General features: G+C 33.8%; 2 protein-coding genes across 6 annotated transcripts; one reads left to right on the top strand and one right to left on the bottom strand.

The window, feature by feature from the left end:
* The first annotated feature begins 293 nt into the window (after positions 1-293).
* Positions 294-5478, top strand: LOC129308163 (kinetochore protein SPC25 homolog). 3 transcript variants are annotated; one of them, XM_054949204.1, is made up of 8 exons: positions 294-825; positions 1034-1099; positions 1267-1413; positions 2294-2398; positions 2478-2567; positions 2667-2789; positions 3084-3319; positions 4840-5478. In XM_054949204.1, exons 1-8 carry the CDS (start codon positions 669-671, stop codon positions 4861-4863), a joined length of 948 nt encoding a protein of 315 aa, XP_054805179.1. In that variant the 5' UTR covers positions 294-668; the 3' UTR covers positions 4864-5478. The 3 variants fall into 3 exon arrangements, with proteins under 3 accessions (XP_054805179.1, XP_054805178.1, XP_054805177.1); XM_054949203.1 differs by having other exon boundaries at positions 1007-1099; positions 2294-2389; XM_054949202.1 differs by having other exon boundaries at positions 1007-1099.
* A 244-nt stretch (positions 5479-5722) lies between these two features.
* On the bottom strand, positions 5723-9359 carry LOC129309518 (short-chain dehydrogenase TIC 32 B, chloroplastic-like). Of its 3 annotated transcripts, XM_054951123.1 has the most exons (9): positions 9259-9359; positions 8911-9065; positions 7887-8118; positions 7705-7784; positions 6918-7071; positions 6712-6790; positions 6533-6620; positions 6286-6332; positions 5723-6112 (listed from the first exon to the last, which is right to left on the bottom strand). In XM_054951123.1, exons 2-9 carry the CDS (start codon positions 9038-9040, stop codon positions 5930-5932), a joined length of 993 nt encoding a protein of 330 aa, XP_054807098.1. In that variant the 5' UTR covers positions 9041-9065; positions 9259-9359; the 3' UTR covers positions 5723-5929. The 3 variants fall into 3 exon arrangements, with proteins under 3 accessions (XP_054807098.1, XP_054807099.1, XP_054807096.1); XM_054951124.1 differs by lacking the exon at positions 9259-9359 and having other exon boundaries at positions 5723-6042; positions 8911-9205; XM_054951121.1 differs by lacking the exon at positions 9259-9359 and having other exon boundaries at positions 8911-9204.
* Between the last annotated feature and the right edge of the window lie 4310 nt (positions 9360-13669).

Here is a 13669-nt window from a genome sequence, read left to right as displayed (position 1 = left end):
AAATACTTAAAAATTATTTTTATTTTTCTGTTATCTAAAATAATATTTTATTTTTATTTTTTAAAAATATATTATTAAATAAATTTTTTTATTTTCTCAGTTGGAAGAATAGAAAATTATTTTTAAAATAAGTTTTTAAACAGACCCATATTTTCCCTCATATTTACTACTATAACAAAACAAAATTTGTGACTGTGAGACCTACATGAAGCTGGCAGCAAATTGTCGTTTTCCCAATATATGATTCAAATGCAAAACGGCGGGCTATATGAAGTACCAAGGAGAGCTTGAAAGCCATTGCGGTCATTTTCTCGCTCTCATTTTTGCCCTTCTCTTCTCTGCTGCTGCTCGAGACCCGCTTGTACTTTTGCCCCATGTGCATCGATTTCGGTTTGGCCTTCTCCATGAAAGCCATTTCGGTTTAGCCCTCCCATTTCGTCGTTCTTCTCCTTTCATCTGTCCTTATTTGTTTGATTCAGCTATTTATCAAAGCATCTCTGCCACCTTCTCCGTTTTCCTTCTTCAAGCTTGCATTTCGCTTCGGTCGATTGTTTCCTCCTCTCTACGGTCAATAGAACTGCTCTGAACTTTTTTCAAGAGAACAAGGGAGGATTATACGAAAAAAGGGCGAAACTACACCGTTTTCGGCGTTTAGTTAGCTAGTGCAGATGGCAGAATCAGTGCGACAGAAGATGGAGTCTGGCCGCTTGATCTGCGATACAGAGATTCCGGTTCTACAGCACAAGATTGATGTTTTTTCTTCTTCTTATCTGAAATCCCTTGAATCACTAAGGGCAAGATCACAAGAAACGGCTCAATATCAAGGTGAGAGCTCCCGAATAATTTACTTTCAATTTATTGAACCCCTCCTTTCTCTGTATCTCCCGTGGAATTTGGGTTATGGTTATAATAAATTAGGGCGCTGAGCTTTCACATGTCTTCTGTGATTCAATCTTTTGTCCAGTAATTTATGCTTTAGAATTATCATTTATAATGCGAATTGTAGGTTTTGATTTATTCTATGGCTTTCCAGCTAAATCAGAAGAGGCTAAAGCTAAGTTGAGGGAGGTAGAGGATGATTTGGTTAAAGCACTGGGAGGTTCATCTTTACTCTCGCTTTACATCTACATATTGATGAATTTTAATTTTAATTTCTCTGGAGTAAACAGTGTAATATCATTGTCGCAAATATTTGAACGCGATAGCTTTTTGTTACCAAGCGTTAACTTGTTACTTCTCGCAACTCTTAATTGCATTTTCTCACAGTGAAGACTCGCAAAGAGGCTAAGCGTATGGCTCTGATGGATGCTGTTGCTTCCGCAAAGACTAGAGTTGAAGATCTGAAGAATAGTGTTCAGGAGCAAAGAACCAAGAATTGTGAATGTGCTGCAATTTTATCTCAGCATTCTCTTGGTAATAATCTGTTTGTGAATCTACGCTTTGCATTCACCTCATAGCAATCTTCTTAACGTTACTAAGCTTCCAGCTAGCTGTTGACTTGTGGGCATAGTCTTTACCCTGTTCAAATCTGTTTTCATATGCACTCTTGTCCCTGTTTGACGCTCGTTTTTTTTTATTGTGATCCTGTGGAAGAGGAAAGGTGAATAGCATTGCCTTTATTAGTTTGCCAGCACTTGAATTAATGATCATTATTGATATTTCCATTAGAATGAGACATGGATGTTGGAGACTTTACTCCCATTAGTCAGGCATATCTTTCATAATGATGCTTGCTTGCATGTATAGTTCTTTTTTTATTAATGACGCTTTAATATAAATTTAATATCATTATGTCTATAATACCCATTGGGGCAATTGGAGAGCCAGATCAGCTGTTGGTAAATTGGAAGCCAAGTTTAATAAATCGTGACATTAAGATGCCCACCATCTTTTGTGAGCTGCGAAATTACATATCTTTGAAAATTTTGTTTGAAACTAAAATTGTTGTTAAGAGCTAATTTGGCACAATACTCAGTATCCAGCACTCTATATTTAGTCACATGAAAGCAACAAATTTTTAAAGAGAAGGATTATGCGGTCTTATCAGTTGATTTGAAGTACCGGTATTTAGTTTTATAAATAAATACCTCATTTTATATGATGCTTATGGTGACAAACATTTGGGTGTATGTTTTACAATACTTTTTCCCCATTTATCCCTTGCTTCTACGAGGAAACATTTTGTAATGCTGGTGGTTTCTCTCACTCCCTTTTCCATTCCTCAAATTTGCATTCTGTTCATTGGATTTTTATGCTTTATGAGAAATACTGGTATATTCTAAACCCTTGGCAGCATCTGAAGGGACAATGGATGGAAGCTCTGAACAAAAAGATGAAATACTTGAGGCCATCTCGTGGTACAATACAGTCCTTGGCTTCCATGTTGAAGGTGGACATGGTAATTTATGTTGTTCATATTGACCAAGTTTTATCCTTCTTCATTCTTTGTTATCCTTACAAATTCTTCTGCACATTAGGGGTCAAGTTCACCTTCAAGAATATTAATGTGAACAATCCCAGCGAGGAGTGCTTTTTTACCATTCGTCATGAAAATGATACTTACACACGTAAGAGGCATTTTTGTTTTGTTCTTTTTTTTTTTTTAATAATCTCAAAACAATGTAATGATGTGCTTCATAAATCTGAATTTGTTTCTTTTCTTTCAGTATTGAACTGTAAACCCTCCCTCAACGGAACCAAAGAGTTTATCCATGAATTAAACAAGACAAATGGGCTATTTAAATATGTCAGAGTTATGAGGAGAAAGTTTCAAGAAGCAGTAGCACAGGGTATGACGGTGGCTTTCTATACTAACATCATCGTAGATGCATAAAATGGGGATGCTTTGTGTCCTGTAGCCTTAGTTCCCACACATCTATAGATTTGATTTCTGTCGTCCTGGAATTTTGCTTTGTAGCGGGAATTGGCATGATATGCTTATTGCAATGGAAATTTCCACTTATTTTCTGTACAGTGTAATGTTGTTGAGGTCATCTACTTATTATGTATGAGCAGATGTTGGTTTAATAATAATGAAATTTTTTACTTCATTAATATCATTTTCTATAATGTCAACTAAACAGGGAGTGTAGTATCCTTAAATAGTGAACATCAGGAGTCTGCTATTATCTCTACATCTGCTCCAGATTTATCTATGTCATCCTTTAGAAGTGATTCCCCGTCCATGAAAAGTGAGGATGAAGTTCAACCTACAAAAGGTGATAGACCTTCCAAGAAACAAACCCTCGGAAGACGAGTAATATCTGCTGCCATTTCTCCTGGATCTGCCTCATCAGTTCGCCAGTCTTCTCGTTTGAAGGTATGAATCTAATCAGTAACTGTGTGCCTTGGATTTAACTCTGTCAGCACTATCTGTTTTTATTGCAAGGTTGGAATTTTCCCAGAAGAAATTATTAGCATGTAATGATCACGAGGTTATTTTGTAGTATTTTCACCTTTTCCTTGTAATGAAACTATTATACAAATTTTAGGGTATGTAAACATTGTTCATGTTAGACATATTGCTTCTGAATTCAGATGAGCTTTTTCTATCTTTAATGTTGAGCCTAAGATGAGGTTGTATGAGTGGACAGTGGAAAATAATTTTCAGACTTAACTAATGACAAGCTTCTAGCTGAATAAATTTAGAGCCATTCTAAGACCATATTTCTCTGATAGACGTGCTATAGATGTTAGAGCCTAGAACTGGAAGTTGGTGGGAGTGAATTTTTTGTTTCTTTGTTTTTTTTTTCAAACATCATGTGGCAAAAATCAATATGTTGACTGAAGATCTAGTGGTTTGAAATTTGGCTTCTAGAGATTGTTAGTTTGCCTTGAACTTTTGGTACTGTTAAAAGAAGACATTCTGATGAACCTCTTCCTTGACCAGCTTAGCTTTGCCTTCTTTCAATTTTGTTAAGACCCTTCGTCACCTAACATGTGCGACCTGGTTCTTTGTTCTCCTCAGACTAGAGAGTCAACATTCTATGAGTTGTTGTAATTTGTGAATGCTGAAGCAGTTGCGGCAGTTTTCTTTCTGTAGTGAATGTTTCTCTTCTATTTGGACCATGGGTTACGAATTACTCCCTCCGCCATTTCTACCAACCTCATCAATACCAATACAACAAAGGTATAAAGAATAAAATTTTGTAAAATTGCAAATATAACCCTCAAAAAGTAAATAAATTATATAATATTATTTTTCTGTTTCTCTCTCTCATACTTTTTAAGGGTAGTTTAGGCATTTCATTTAAAATAAAACATCACTATCAATTCAATGACTTATAAAGTAAACCACTTTACCCTTCTAGAATGTGACCTATAAAGTGGACTGGAGGGAGTACACAAGATTTTCAGGGACTGAAACTAAAACATAAAACTGAATGATAATAGTGACTGGCAGTTTGTTGGCTGTGCTTAGTAAGTTAATGCTTCTGATATTAAAACGATAATAAGATTTGAAACAATACATTCTGTGATGATTTGTTCAAGGTTTGATGTATGTTGTATTCTGTCAGGGCATCAAATAAAGGGGAATCGTCATCTTTAATCTTTGTCTTGGTATAATATATTATTGTATAGAAATTCAAATGGCTGATTATTTATTTGGTCTTGATAGTAAGAATTGGAGCACAATGGCGTCATATAATCCATGTAGTCGACCTCACCTAGTGGGATGAGGCTTATTATTGTTGTTGTTGTTGTAGTAAGAATTGGTATGATTCTTGCGTGTATGTTTTTATGTTTTTGGTGACGCTAAAGCATTGGCATGGATGCAGTTGACAATTTTCTGCTCTTGATGTGCAAGGTCAATTGATTCTAAGATCTCTTGTATGACAGGCTAAGAAATCGAGTCAAGTGTAGGCTGTTTTGCTCCCATACGTTGTTGGATGAGAAATGCTGAGTCTCTGTATGACTCGGGGTCATAACTAATAACTGAGGCTGCTAAACAAGTTGACGCATGAATGAAGACATATCTGAGTTGTAGATGGCTGAACCTGTATCCAAGATATAAGAATGGCTTTACAAAACGTGTGTTTTAACTTGAGGTCGTATGGGAATGTAACTTGTGTGGGCCAGTGGGGGCGCGCGCGCGCGCGCACTTTTGAGGCTATTGTATTGTACTTTTCCATATATTTTGTGATGATTGTGTTTTCACGTTGCTTGTTTGGTTTATTAACAGCTCCTCAGTTGATCATGCTTGGGTTTGACGATGTAAATAAAGCAGCGGATATGTAATAAGTCCTCTTTTTACCCCTTGTTATAAACAAAATTTTGGATGATGACCAAAGTGCGTGCGGCATCTTTATGAAAGACATACGTTTTCCTACACATGGGAACCGAACTACACACTGGCAATTATTCTTTCCTGGCTCGTGTGGTTGTCCACAAGCTTATACATTGTTTTAGGTGTGCTTTGGGAGTGAATTGTCTTTATCTGCGAATAATTCTATTATTACTTGTGTTTCTTCTAAGTTATTCGTGTCTCATTTAGTATTGGTGAATTTATTTTGCAAACATTTTCTTTCTGGATCCAACTATTAATGTGAATGCCTAATGGTGATATTGTAATAATTGACACTTGAAAGGTGGTATTATTCCCGTGTATATTTTAGGATGCGAATAGCTTTTTCACGGGAAACTTCAAAGATAAGAATACCTTTTAGCCCAAAGAAAATAATTGAATATTTAAATTTGGCAAGAAATTATAGTCGGGAAAAAATTACAGTAATAATACACTTAAATTTGTATGCATGTTTATTTGTGAAATGAGTCAAAGTGAAGCTACATTTGGAAGGGGCTGCATTATAATATGCTAGGAGGGTTGAGATGTAATGTAATAGTCCCTAACGTAAACAGAAAATGTTGAAATATTTATATATGTTTACATACATGAGTGGGAGGGTTTGTAGGCCCAGGAAGGAGAAGATCAAGAACCGGCTTGACGTAGTCGTTTATGAAGCAAGGCTCGAGTGTTGTTCCACAGCTTCTGAGCTTCTAATTCGTCATTTGCTACACTTGAGCAGCTGCTCTCATTGCAATCTGCGAAGTATTTCCCACTCAGCCCTTGCGTTTGTGGACTCACTGCCACGTAACACGTTGTTGCCGCGCCCTTTACGTTTCATATAATTCACTGTCATTCTCTACTCATTTTCCTTCTAATTCTTTCAATACAAACACACAACTCTGACACTCTTTGTTGTTTTAATTTTTTTATTCATAAAAAAACAAACGTGCTTCTCTTCCTATAATTTCAAGAACTGACAGGGATACTTCTGAACAAACCTGAGATGTTGATTTGAGCAACTTGGACGCAATGAAGAACAGGGAATCTGCGTGCAAGATTTTAAGAATATTTAGTAATTCAGCTTCTAGCTATCTGATGAACCCAACACAACCTTTCCAACTTTAGGTTTTATGTAGATAATTTTTCCCCGGCATTCAAAACATAATAAATTATGATAATTTTTTAGTTTATATCGATAACTCCTATCGTTCATTAGTTTTCAAGTTTTTAAACGCTTGTTGTTACCTGTTATTAGGCCTTTATGAGCTCTGATAATTCCTGTCTTAACAATCCCCGGATGAACTGCATTGACCGTTACTCTTGCATTCCTCGCCTGACATTAAAAAAAAAAATGTTCATACAATGTTTTAACTCGTAGTAACATGACATTTTGCCAGAAACAATCTTGTCATGTGATTCCTGACCTTAAGTTGTCTGGCCAATTCCTTGGCATGCAAAATATTGGCCAATTTGGATTGAGAATATGCACGTGTCCCATTGTAACTGCGATTAGATTAAAGATGTAGAGGTGATCATTAGTGTATGGAAGCAAAGCCAAATGTGAATGCAAGCAATGAGATTAGAATCAAACGTAGAGTTAGGAATGTCGTGAGAATAACATTGTACGTACTTTGTTCCATCGAGCATTTGGTGGAAGCGAAAAGCATCTCTCTTCACCCAGCTATGGATCACAGAAGACACATTTATGATCCTTCCTTCAATTCCACTCTCCTCTGCCGTTTCTATCATTTTTTCTAGCAACATTTCTGTCACCAAAAAATGTCCTGCAAATGCAAAATCATTCCCAAACCTCATCAACAAATCATAATTATATGTCATTTTATGGTTTATTTGCGGTTTTTATAAAATATATATATATATATATATATAATGATTTGATTGAATTTGTATTTTTTTCTGGTTAGCTCGGACTACTAGAAAGAGTGACAGGTCAAAGCATCTTCAGCAAAAGCTTTGCACTTTAGAAACAGACTGCACAGTGCAGAAGCTTTAAACTTGCAGCCCTTAAAGAATAACGCATGCATGCCTGGTGGACCAAAATGAATGAACGATATATATATATCAAGTCAAGCCAATGCCCATTGACTCAAGTGAAGCACACATCATAAACTCCTATAAGACTAAATTTTAATATATCAATTATGCTCATTTTTTCACATAATTATATATATATTTCAAAATATAAGGATGGTGCACAGCGTATACTTAGTCTAATAATATTTCAAATTTTTTAAAATTTATTGAGAATTAAATTGCAAATAATGAATTAAAATTTAGGGAATTTATAAAGATAAAATGACTAATATTTTCTTCCAAATACCAGTCTGGACTTTAATTGGAACCCAATCCTAAGTGAATGAATATATCTGTAGGATGGGCAAGAACTTGAAAAGTACCCAAGAAATTGGTGGCAAATGTCATCTCAATTTTCTCTTCAGAGAACTCCAAGTTCTGAGAGAATATTCCAGCATTGTTTCTGTCAAAACTCAAAACATATTCTCTCTTTCAGAATGATTTTTTTTTTTAAAAAATAGTGGAATCAACAAGATCATTTCATATCAGAGTATAACAAACTTACATGAGGATATTGAGGGGAAGCTGTAGAGCCAAAAACTCAGAACAAAATCTCTGTACAGAAGCAAAAGAGCTGAGATCAATTTCCAACACTATAACCTCAGCGTTTGGACTTTCTTTCAAGATGTTCTGTCTCACTTCTCTCGCCTTCTTCAAGTCCCTCGCACCAATCACTACCCTCACTCCTCTCTTCGCCAACACTCTTGCTGTTTCAGCTCCAATCCCAGAAGTCCCACCTTCATATATTAATATTTACATAAATGCAAGATAATCCAACGTTAATAACATTTTCTCGAGATTCTGCAGTTAATCTTCAAAAGAAACAAAGTAAAGGAGGAGAAAGATCGATGAATATTGATAATGATCAGTCTTTCTTTTTCTGGCGTCGTGTTATAGTCTCAATTGTGAACCAAAGAAAGGAAAAGAATTGTACAAAACAGAAAAGAAAAAAATTGCACAGAAGGAGACAGAATCATGTCTTGCGTTGATGCTGCTATAAAGCTATCACCATTCTTCTTTATGGTACATTCACGGGTGCTATATACTGCCAGCCTAACTCCCACTCTCCTCAATCCCACAAAACACACTAACGACAAAAAATAAATCTTCATGCATACTCAATATCTTCATTCTTTCAACTGAGAGAGACCTATTCACTGTCAGATTTGGCTGATTCCTCAGCTAATAAGCCCCATTTACCACAAATACAAAACAAGACATGACTTGTGGGCAAAGGTGTGTCTATACACTGCATACTCATAAAAACAAAACATTTATGCAGCTAGCAAGTGCTTCATCATTCTAGTCTTTGAAGTGTGGGCACTTTACAGTTTTCTGAAGTTAGACCAGGAAAACAGATCTATCTAACTTTTCTGTCAAAAGGAGAGGAATAACAAAGCTGCAGACTGAAGTGAAGACGGAAGAGTGATGACAATCCGGCACTCATAAATCTCCTGAATCAAGTCATGGACACTCAAAGGGAGGAAAAAACGAATCAAACCAACCACAGATGGCCCTTATAATATTACCTGTGATGAGAGCAGTTAGATGAGAAGAGAGAAAGAAAGAGCAATCTTCAGTGACTTGCTCGGCTGTTGAATTTGAGCCATAACCACTGGGCCCTGCCATTCCTGCTAAGTATCTCAGTGTGGCCTTCATGCCTTTGCCTGCTTTCACTCTCTTACTACCACAAAGAAAGAGCATTTCAGAATTCAAACTCAAAGCCACACAACGAGATATATATTTATACATAGAGAGAGATAAAGTCTGAATAATGTTAATCACAAAAAGTCACTGTATATAAATATATGTTTAGAAAGAGTAAAGAATGTAGACAGGATGAGTAAGAACGGAGGGAGTGAACTCTATAAAGTTACATTTGTTTTGTGCCGTTCTTTCCCTGAAGATTTATTTTGGACGATGCTATGTTCAGCTAAATCATTGATCGAAACCACACTTACATCCGATGGTCCACAAACTACGTGATTAATTTAAACCTAACAGAACCGCTTGACATATATATGTAGTATGTGTTTTAAGATTTCTATTTGCGTTTTGAAGGACGCAACTTTTTCCAAATGTCTTCATTTCTAATAATTACCACCGCTATGTCCTTATTAAGTGGCTTGCATTTGCTCTAGTGGGCTGTGACCATTGTTGATTTTTTTTTTTTTTTGGTTCTCTTTGGGAAAGTTTTTTGAGTGCATAATTATGCTTATGTAGTAAGTAAAAAAAGTTCTTGATAAAGCTTGATTAAGTGTAACCATGAATCATTATATGAAGATTAACACTGAAGTTAAACCAAAATTCTTACGTGCTAATGATGTTTGACAGTTGCCTCCTTCCTTTTGTTCTTTTGTTTAGCTCACGGATTCTCTTTGCTTTCACCTTTTTTCTCCTTAGGGTTAATTTGTGCGGATCTAACTCATTGCAGTTTTGAGATTAAAATTTTCTCCTTGTCATCTTCCACCTTAAAAAGTAAAGGTATTTTGGGTTGCATTAAGAGGTAAACGATATATAAATTCTTAACCCCCACTGGACATGCCTGATCAGTGTGAGAAAAATAATGGGTGGTTGGTGACAGCAAAGTCGTCTCTCTAAACCTTTATCATAATTTTGGTAATTATTGCCACGAAAAATAACGAAAAGTTTCCATTATTTGATTAAGACATATATATCAACATATAGTATATATTATTAAATTCAATTAATAATATGTTCTCCCACTTGATTGAGTAACATATTTCTAACATTTGCACTGTGTATCTTATAATTTGTATACGTGGCTCTTAGATTCAAATAAAAGAAAAGAGAGGATGATAAATAAAAACCTTCTAAAAAAGTTAAAATTCAACTAGGATATTAAAAAAAAAATTCTATGCTGAAACATTGGAGGATGAATCTCAAATTTGAAAACTTAAATTATAATAAAATCCTGTGATTTTAGCTTTCTTATAATTAAGGTCCTTGATTGTCATTATTGAACTGATGAAAGTAATAACAGCATCAACACTTGAAAAATAGCCTACTTGTATGACTTGATTTTTGTTTCCACTATTTGTTGATGGAAAGTTCAATGGGAAAAGTAATATTCCTTCAGAGAACTTATTAACTTATGTCTGTTTCATGCAAGAGACAGGACAAAGACAAGATACTGATTTGCCTAACATCTTGTTTAAGTGCCGTATGGACACTTAAAAAATAATTTTTTAAAAACAAACAAAATCAAAAGGCAATCATACACGATCACATAATTCCCGCTAGTCATAAATATTGTGCTCTTTAATTTTTAGCCTCTTCCGATCGATCTCAATTATTATCGTCGAATTTTGACTAAAAGTAAGCATTTTTTACATTTGATTTTTGACTAATGTGATACGCACGAACTTAAACAAAAACAACTGGTCATATTAAAAAACTTGGATTAGATTGACCACATACGTACTAGACAAAAGTACTTCATCATGAGAATGCGCAGAATTTTTTTTTTAAAATATTAATCGTGATATATCTTATCATAATCTACGAGAGTTGTTTAAATAATTCAGACTAATATCTATCCATCAGTCTGCACCAAACTTCTGAGAGGAGAAAAAGTAGATTCCTCATTTAATTCCTTGACTGACTGGATCAATCTAGTTTCTTAACCACAAAGGCACAAAAGTTGATTGCCTTTGAAGCAGGAAAATCCGAGATTTGTCAGGTATTTGAGAACAAGAATTGGGAGCTAGACAATAACATAAAGAAATGAAAGGCGGGTAATTCATATTTAATATGATACTATAAGAAAAGAAGTGGTTGCGTTATGATTGAGTTAATGGGCGAAGTGCATGCATGAAGGAGCAATGAAAAAAGAGCAGGCACGTGTGGATGTAAGAGTCAATCATCGTAGGAGATGCATATGCAAATCATAATTACAATTAAAAATAACTCAAACACAAGTTTTTGTTAGGAGCATTCTACATTTAATTAAAATAATTTAATTGTTTAAAAAGTTTTTTTTTTATGGAAGCATTGCCACTAATATTGTCACACTTTCAAAATTTAAACTCAAGACATTTAGTCAAATCCATATGACTTCCTTACTGGTGAAACCCAAGACACTTGAATTTTTGAATTACAAGAGAAAGAAGCAAAGAAGAGAGAGAGCACCGCGGAATAGGGTGCATGAGAGCGCAGAGAATAATAACATTGAGTGAGGTGCTGGAAAGGGGTCGTTGGGAAATAATGGGAGTGTTGGGGGATTGGAGGGCTAAAAGACAAGCAATGAGGTTGACCCTTCAACCATGGCTCCCTGCATGTGGGTCCCATTCTGCTTCCCTCTTTCCTTACACTCTCTCTTTTCTCATCATCCCACTTCACTAAATTAAATAATAAAGTAATACATTATACTTTCTCCCATCATATTTATATTTATAAATTATTTTTATCAAACTCATCAATATTAATATAATAAAAATATAAAAAATAAAAATAAATAAAATTTTAAATATAACTCTTAAGTAGAAAGTAAGTCAATCATATAATATTATTTTTTTATTTTTTTCTTTAAATTTTTAAAGATAATTTAAAAATTTTAATTTAAAATAAAATAATTTCATCAACAAATAACTTATAAAATGAATCAAATTATATTTTAAAAAAGTAATTTATATATTGAATAGGAGGAGTATGCTTGAAGTTTTTGTATAAATTTTATAAGTTCATGAGAGAGCATATCATTAATTTTTACTGTCAATTGTACGTATAAATTAGATCCTTTTTATACAAATCTCATTCATTCATGTATATATAATTATTCATTTAGTTTAACGGCATAAATTTACTGACACTAAATTAAATATATCATTCATTTAATGATTATCATAAAAAAATGTTATAATTTTATTTTTAAAAGCATTTAAGTGATGATATAATAAATATATTATCAGTAAATCAAATAAATATTTAAATAAATATATATGAAATTAAATATAGAGAAATGTATTAAAAAAAAAAGTATGAAAATGATAGAAATTCATGTATAGGGTACAAAAATTTAGAGTTGATGCATAATTTAAATGATGCGCGTGTGACGTAGATACATCAACATGGTTGTAGGGAACAAAAAGGGTTGATTCCCATTGTTGAAAAGTGAAAAGCGAGTTGTCATTATGACTTTTGGCTTCTTGTTTTGCCAACAATATATGGGCAAAGTTGATGCGTTTGGACATAGGTCGGTCTGAATGTTTTCACTTTTTACTTTGCCATAAAGTTATATATTTCATACTATAAGTCTATAACCAAGTATGAAACTGTAGATATATGTGTTAGATATGTTCATCCACTTCCTTTTAAAATTATAAAATAATTTTAAAAATGATTTGATATTCAAAATATAAAACAATTTGATAAAAATAAATTTTTAATAAATATATTTTTTTAATAGTATCCTTCCCTTCTTGTTATTCTCTTCCTAATCATTAAAAGTTATATTAAATGAAATATATTTTTAAAAATTTATATTTTTATTTTATAAAAACAAGTATATTTAATGAACTTTGTATTTGACAAGTATAATTTTGTCTAAATTTATCTTATAAATTAGGACAGAGTGAGTAATTTTCTTGAAAATAATTCTGTCACTACTTTTATTAATTAATTATGATTATGATCATTGGTTGAGAATATTGTGCCTGAAAACATGGGGAACATACGCGCGGCATAATCCTCAAAGATCCAAACATGTTTTGAGTTTCTAACCCCTTGAGTGCATTTGAAGCGATCAATGAAACCACCCAAACTGGAAACTTTTCAGGTTAATTTAATCCCGTTTTAAAGGAAAGATACTAAAATTCTATCTTGTGTAAAAGTTTTTCATCATCGGTTAATCAGGAAAGGGTGGTTGTGATTAAATTGAACTCACATGTCATGTTGGCGGGTAAATTGTGACTTGATCCTCAAGCAAAGCCCTCAAAACTATGCCACCTACTTCTACTGTTTATATGTTTTTGCGACGTAATCATCTCATGATTAAGTGATTCGATAATTAATTGCCAAACCTGATCAAATGACATGAGAAAACACTCTCGTTTTTTGTTGGGACATGGAAATGTGGGATTTTTCGAGATCTTGATGATACCTAATTAGATCTCGAAAATTGAATTAATTATTATTAGGTGATGCGTTGCTTTTCTAGTTTTAAAATGTTTTCTCTTTTTATTCTTTTCAATGGGTAGATCAGACAAAATGAGAAGCCATTCACACTATTAGGTTTGTTGAACACTCTCACAAAAATATTACTTTAAA

The sequence above is a fragment of the Prosopis cineraria genome, unplaced genomic scaffold (assembly GCF_029017545.1).
Source record: "Prosopis cineraria cultivar Desert tree isolate PC_DT_omini unplaced genomic scaffold, ASM2901754v1 PC4, whole genome shotgun sequence".
NCBI lineage: Eukaryota > Viridiplantae > Streptophyta > Magnoliopsida > Fabales > Fabaceae > Prosopis > Prosopis cineraria.
Note: the sequence above shows the minus strand (reverse complement) of the source record. Positions and strands in the feature narration are given on the sequence as shown.

Excerpts from the sequence above, each read along its gene's own strand:
- LOC129308163 (XM_054949202.1), top strand. The coding sequence starts at position 669 with ATGGCAGAATCAGTGCGACAGAAGATGGAGTCTGGCCGCTTGATCTGC. Across the intron at positions 1,100-1,266 it reads TTTGGTTAAAGCACTGGGAG|TGAAGACTCGCAAAGAGGCT; the intron begins GTTCATCTTTAC and ends ATTTTCTCACAG. Across the intron at positions 2,790-3,083 it reads TCAAGAAGCAGTAGCACAGG|GGAGTGTAGTATCCTTAAAT; the intron begins GTATGACGGTGG and ends TCAACTAAACAG.
- LOC129309518 (XM_054951121.1), bottom strand. The coding sequence starts at position 9,133 with ATGTATAAATATATATCTCGTTGTGTGGCTTTGAGTTTGAATTCTGAA. Across the intron at positions 6,791-6,917 it reads CAAATGCTCGATGGAACAAA|TTACAATGGGACACGTGCAT; the intron begins GTACGTACAATG and ends ATCTAATCGCAG. Across the intron at positions 6,113-6,285 it reads TGCTCAAATCAACATCTCAG|GGCGCGGCAACAACGTGTTA; the intron begins GTTTGTTCAGAA and ends TGAAACGTAAAG.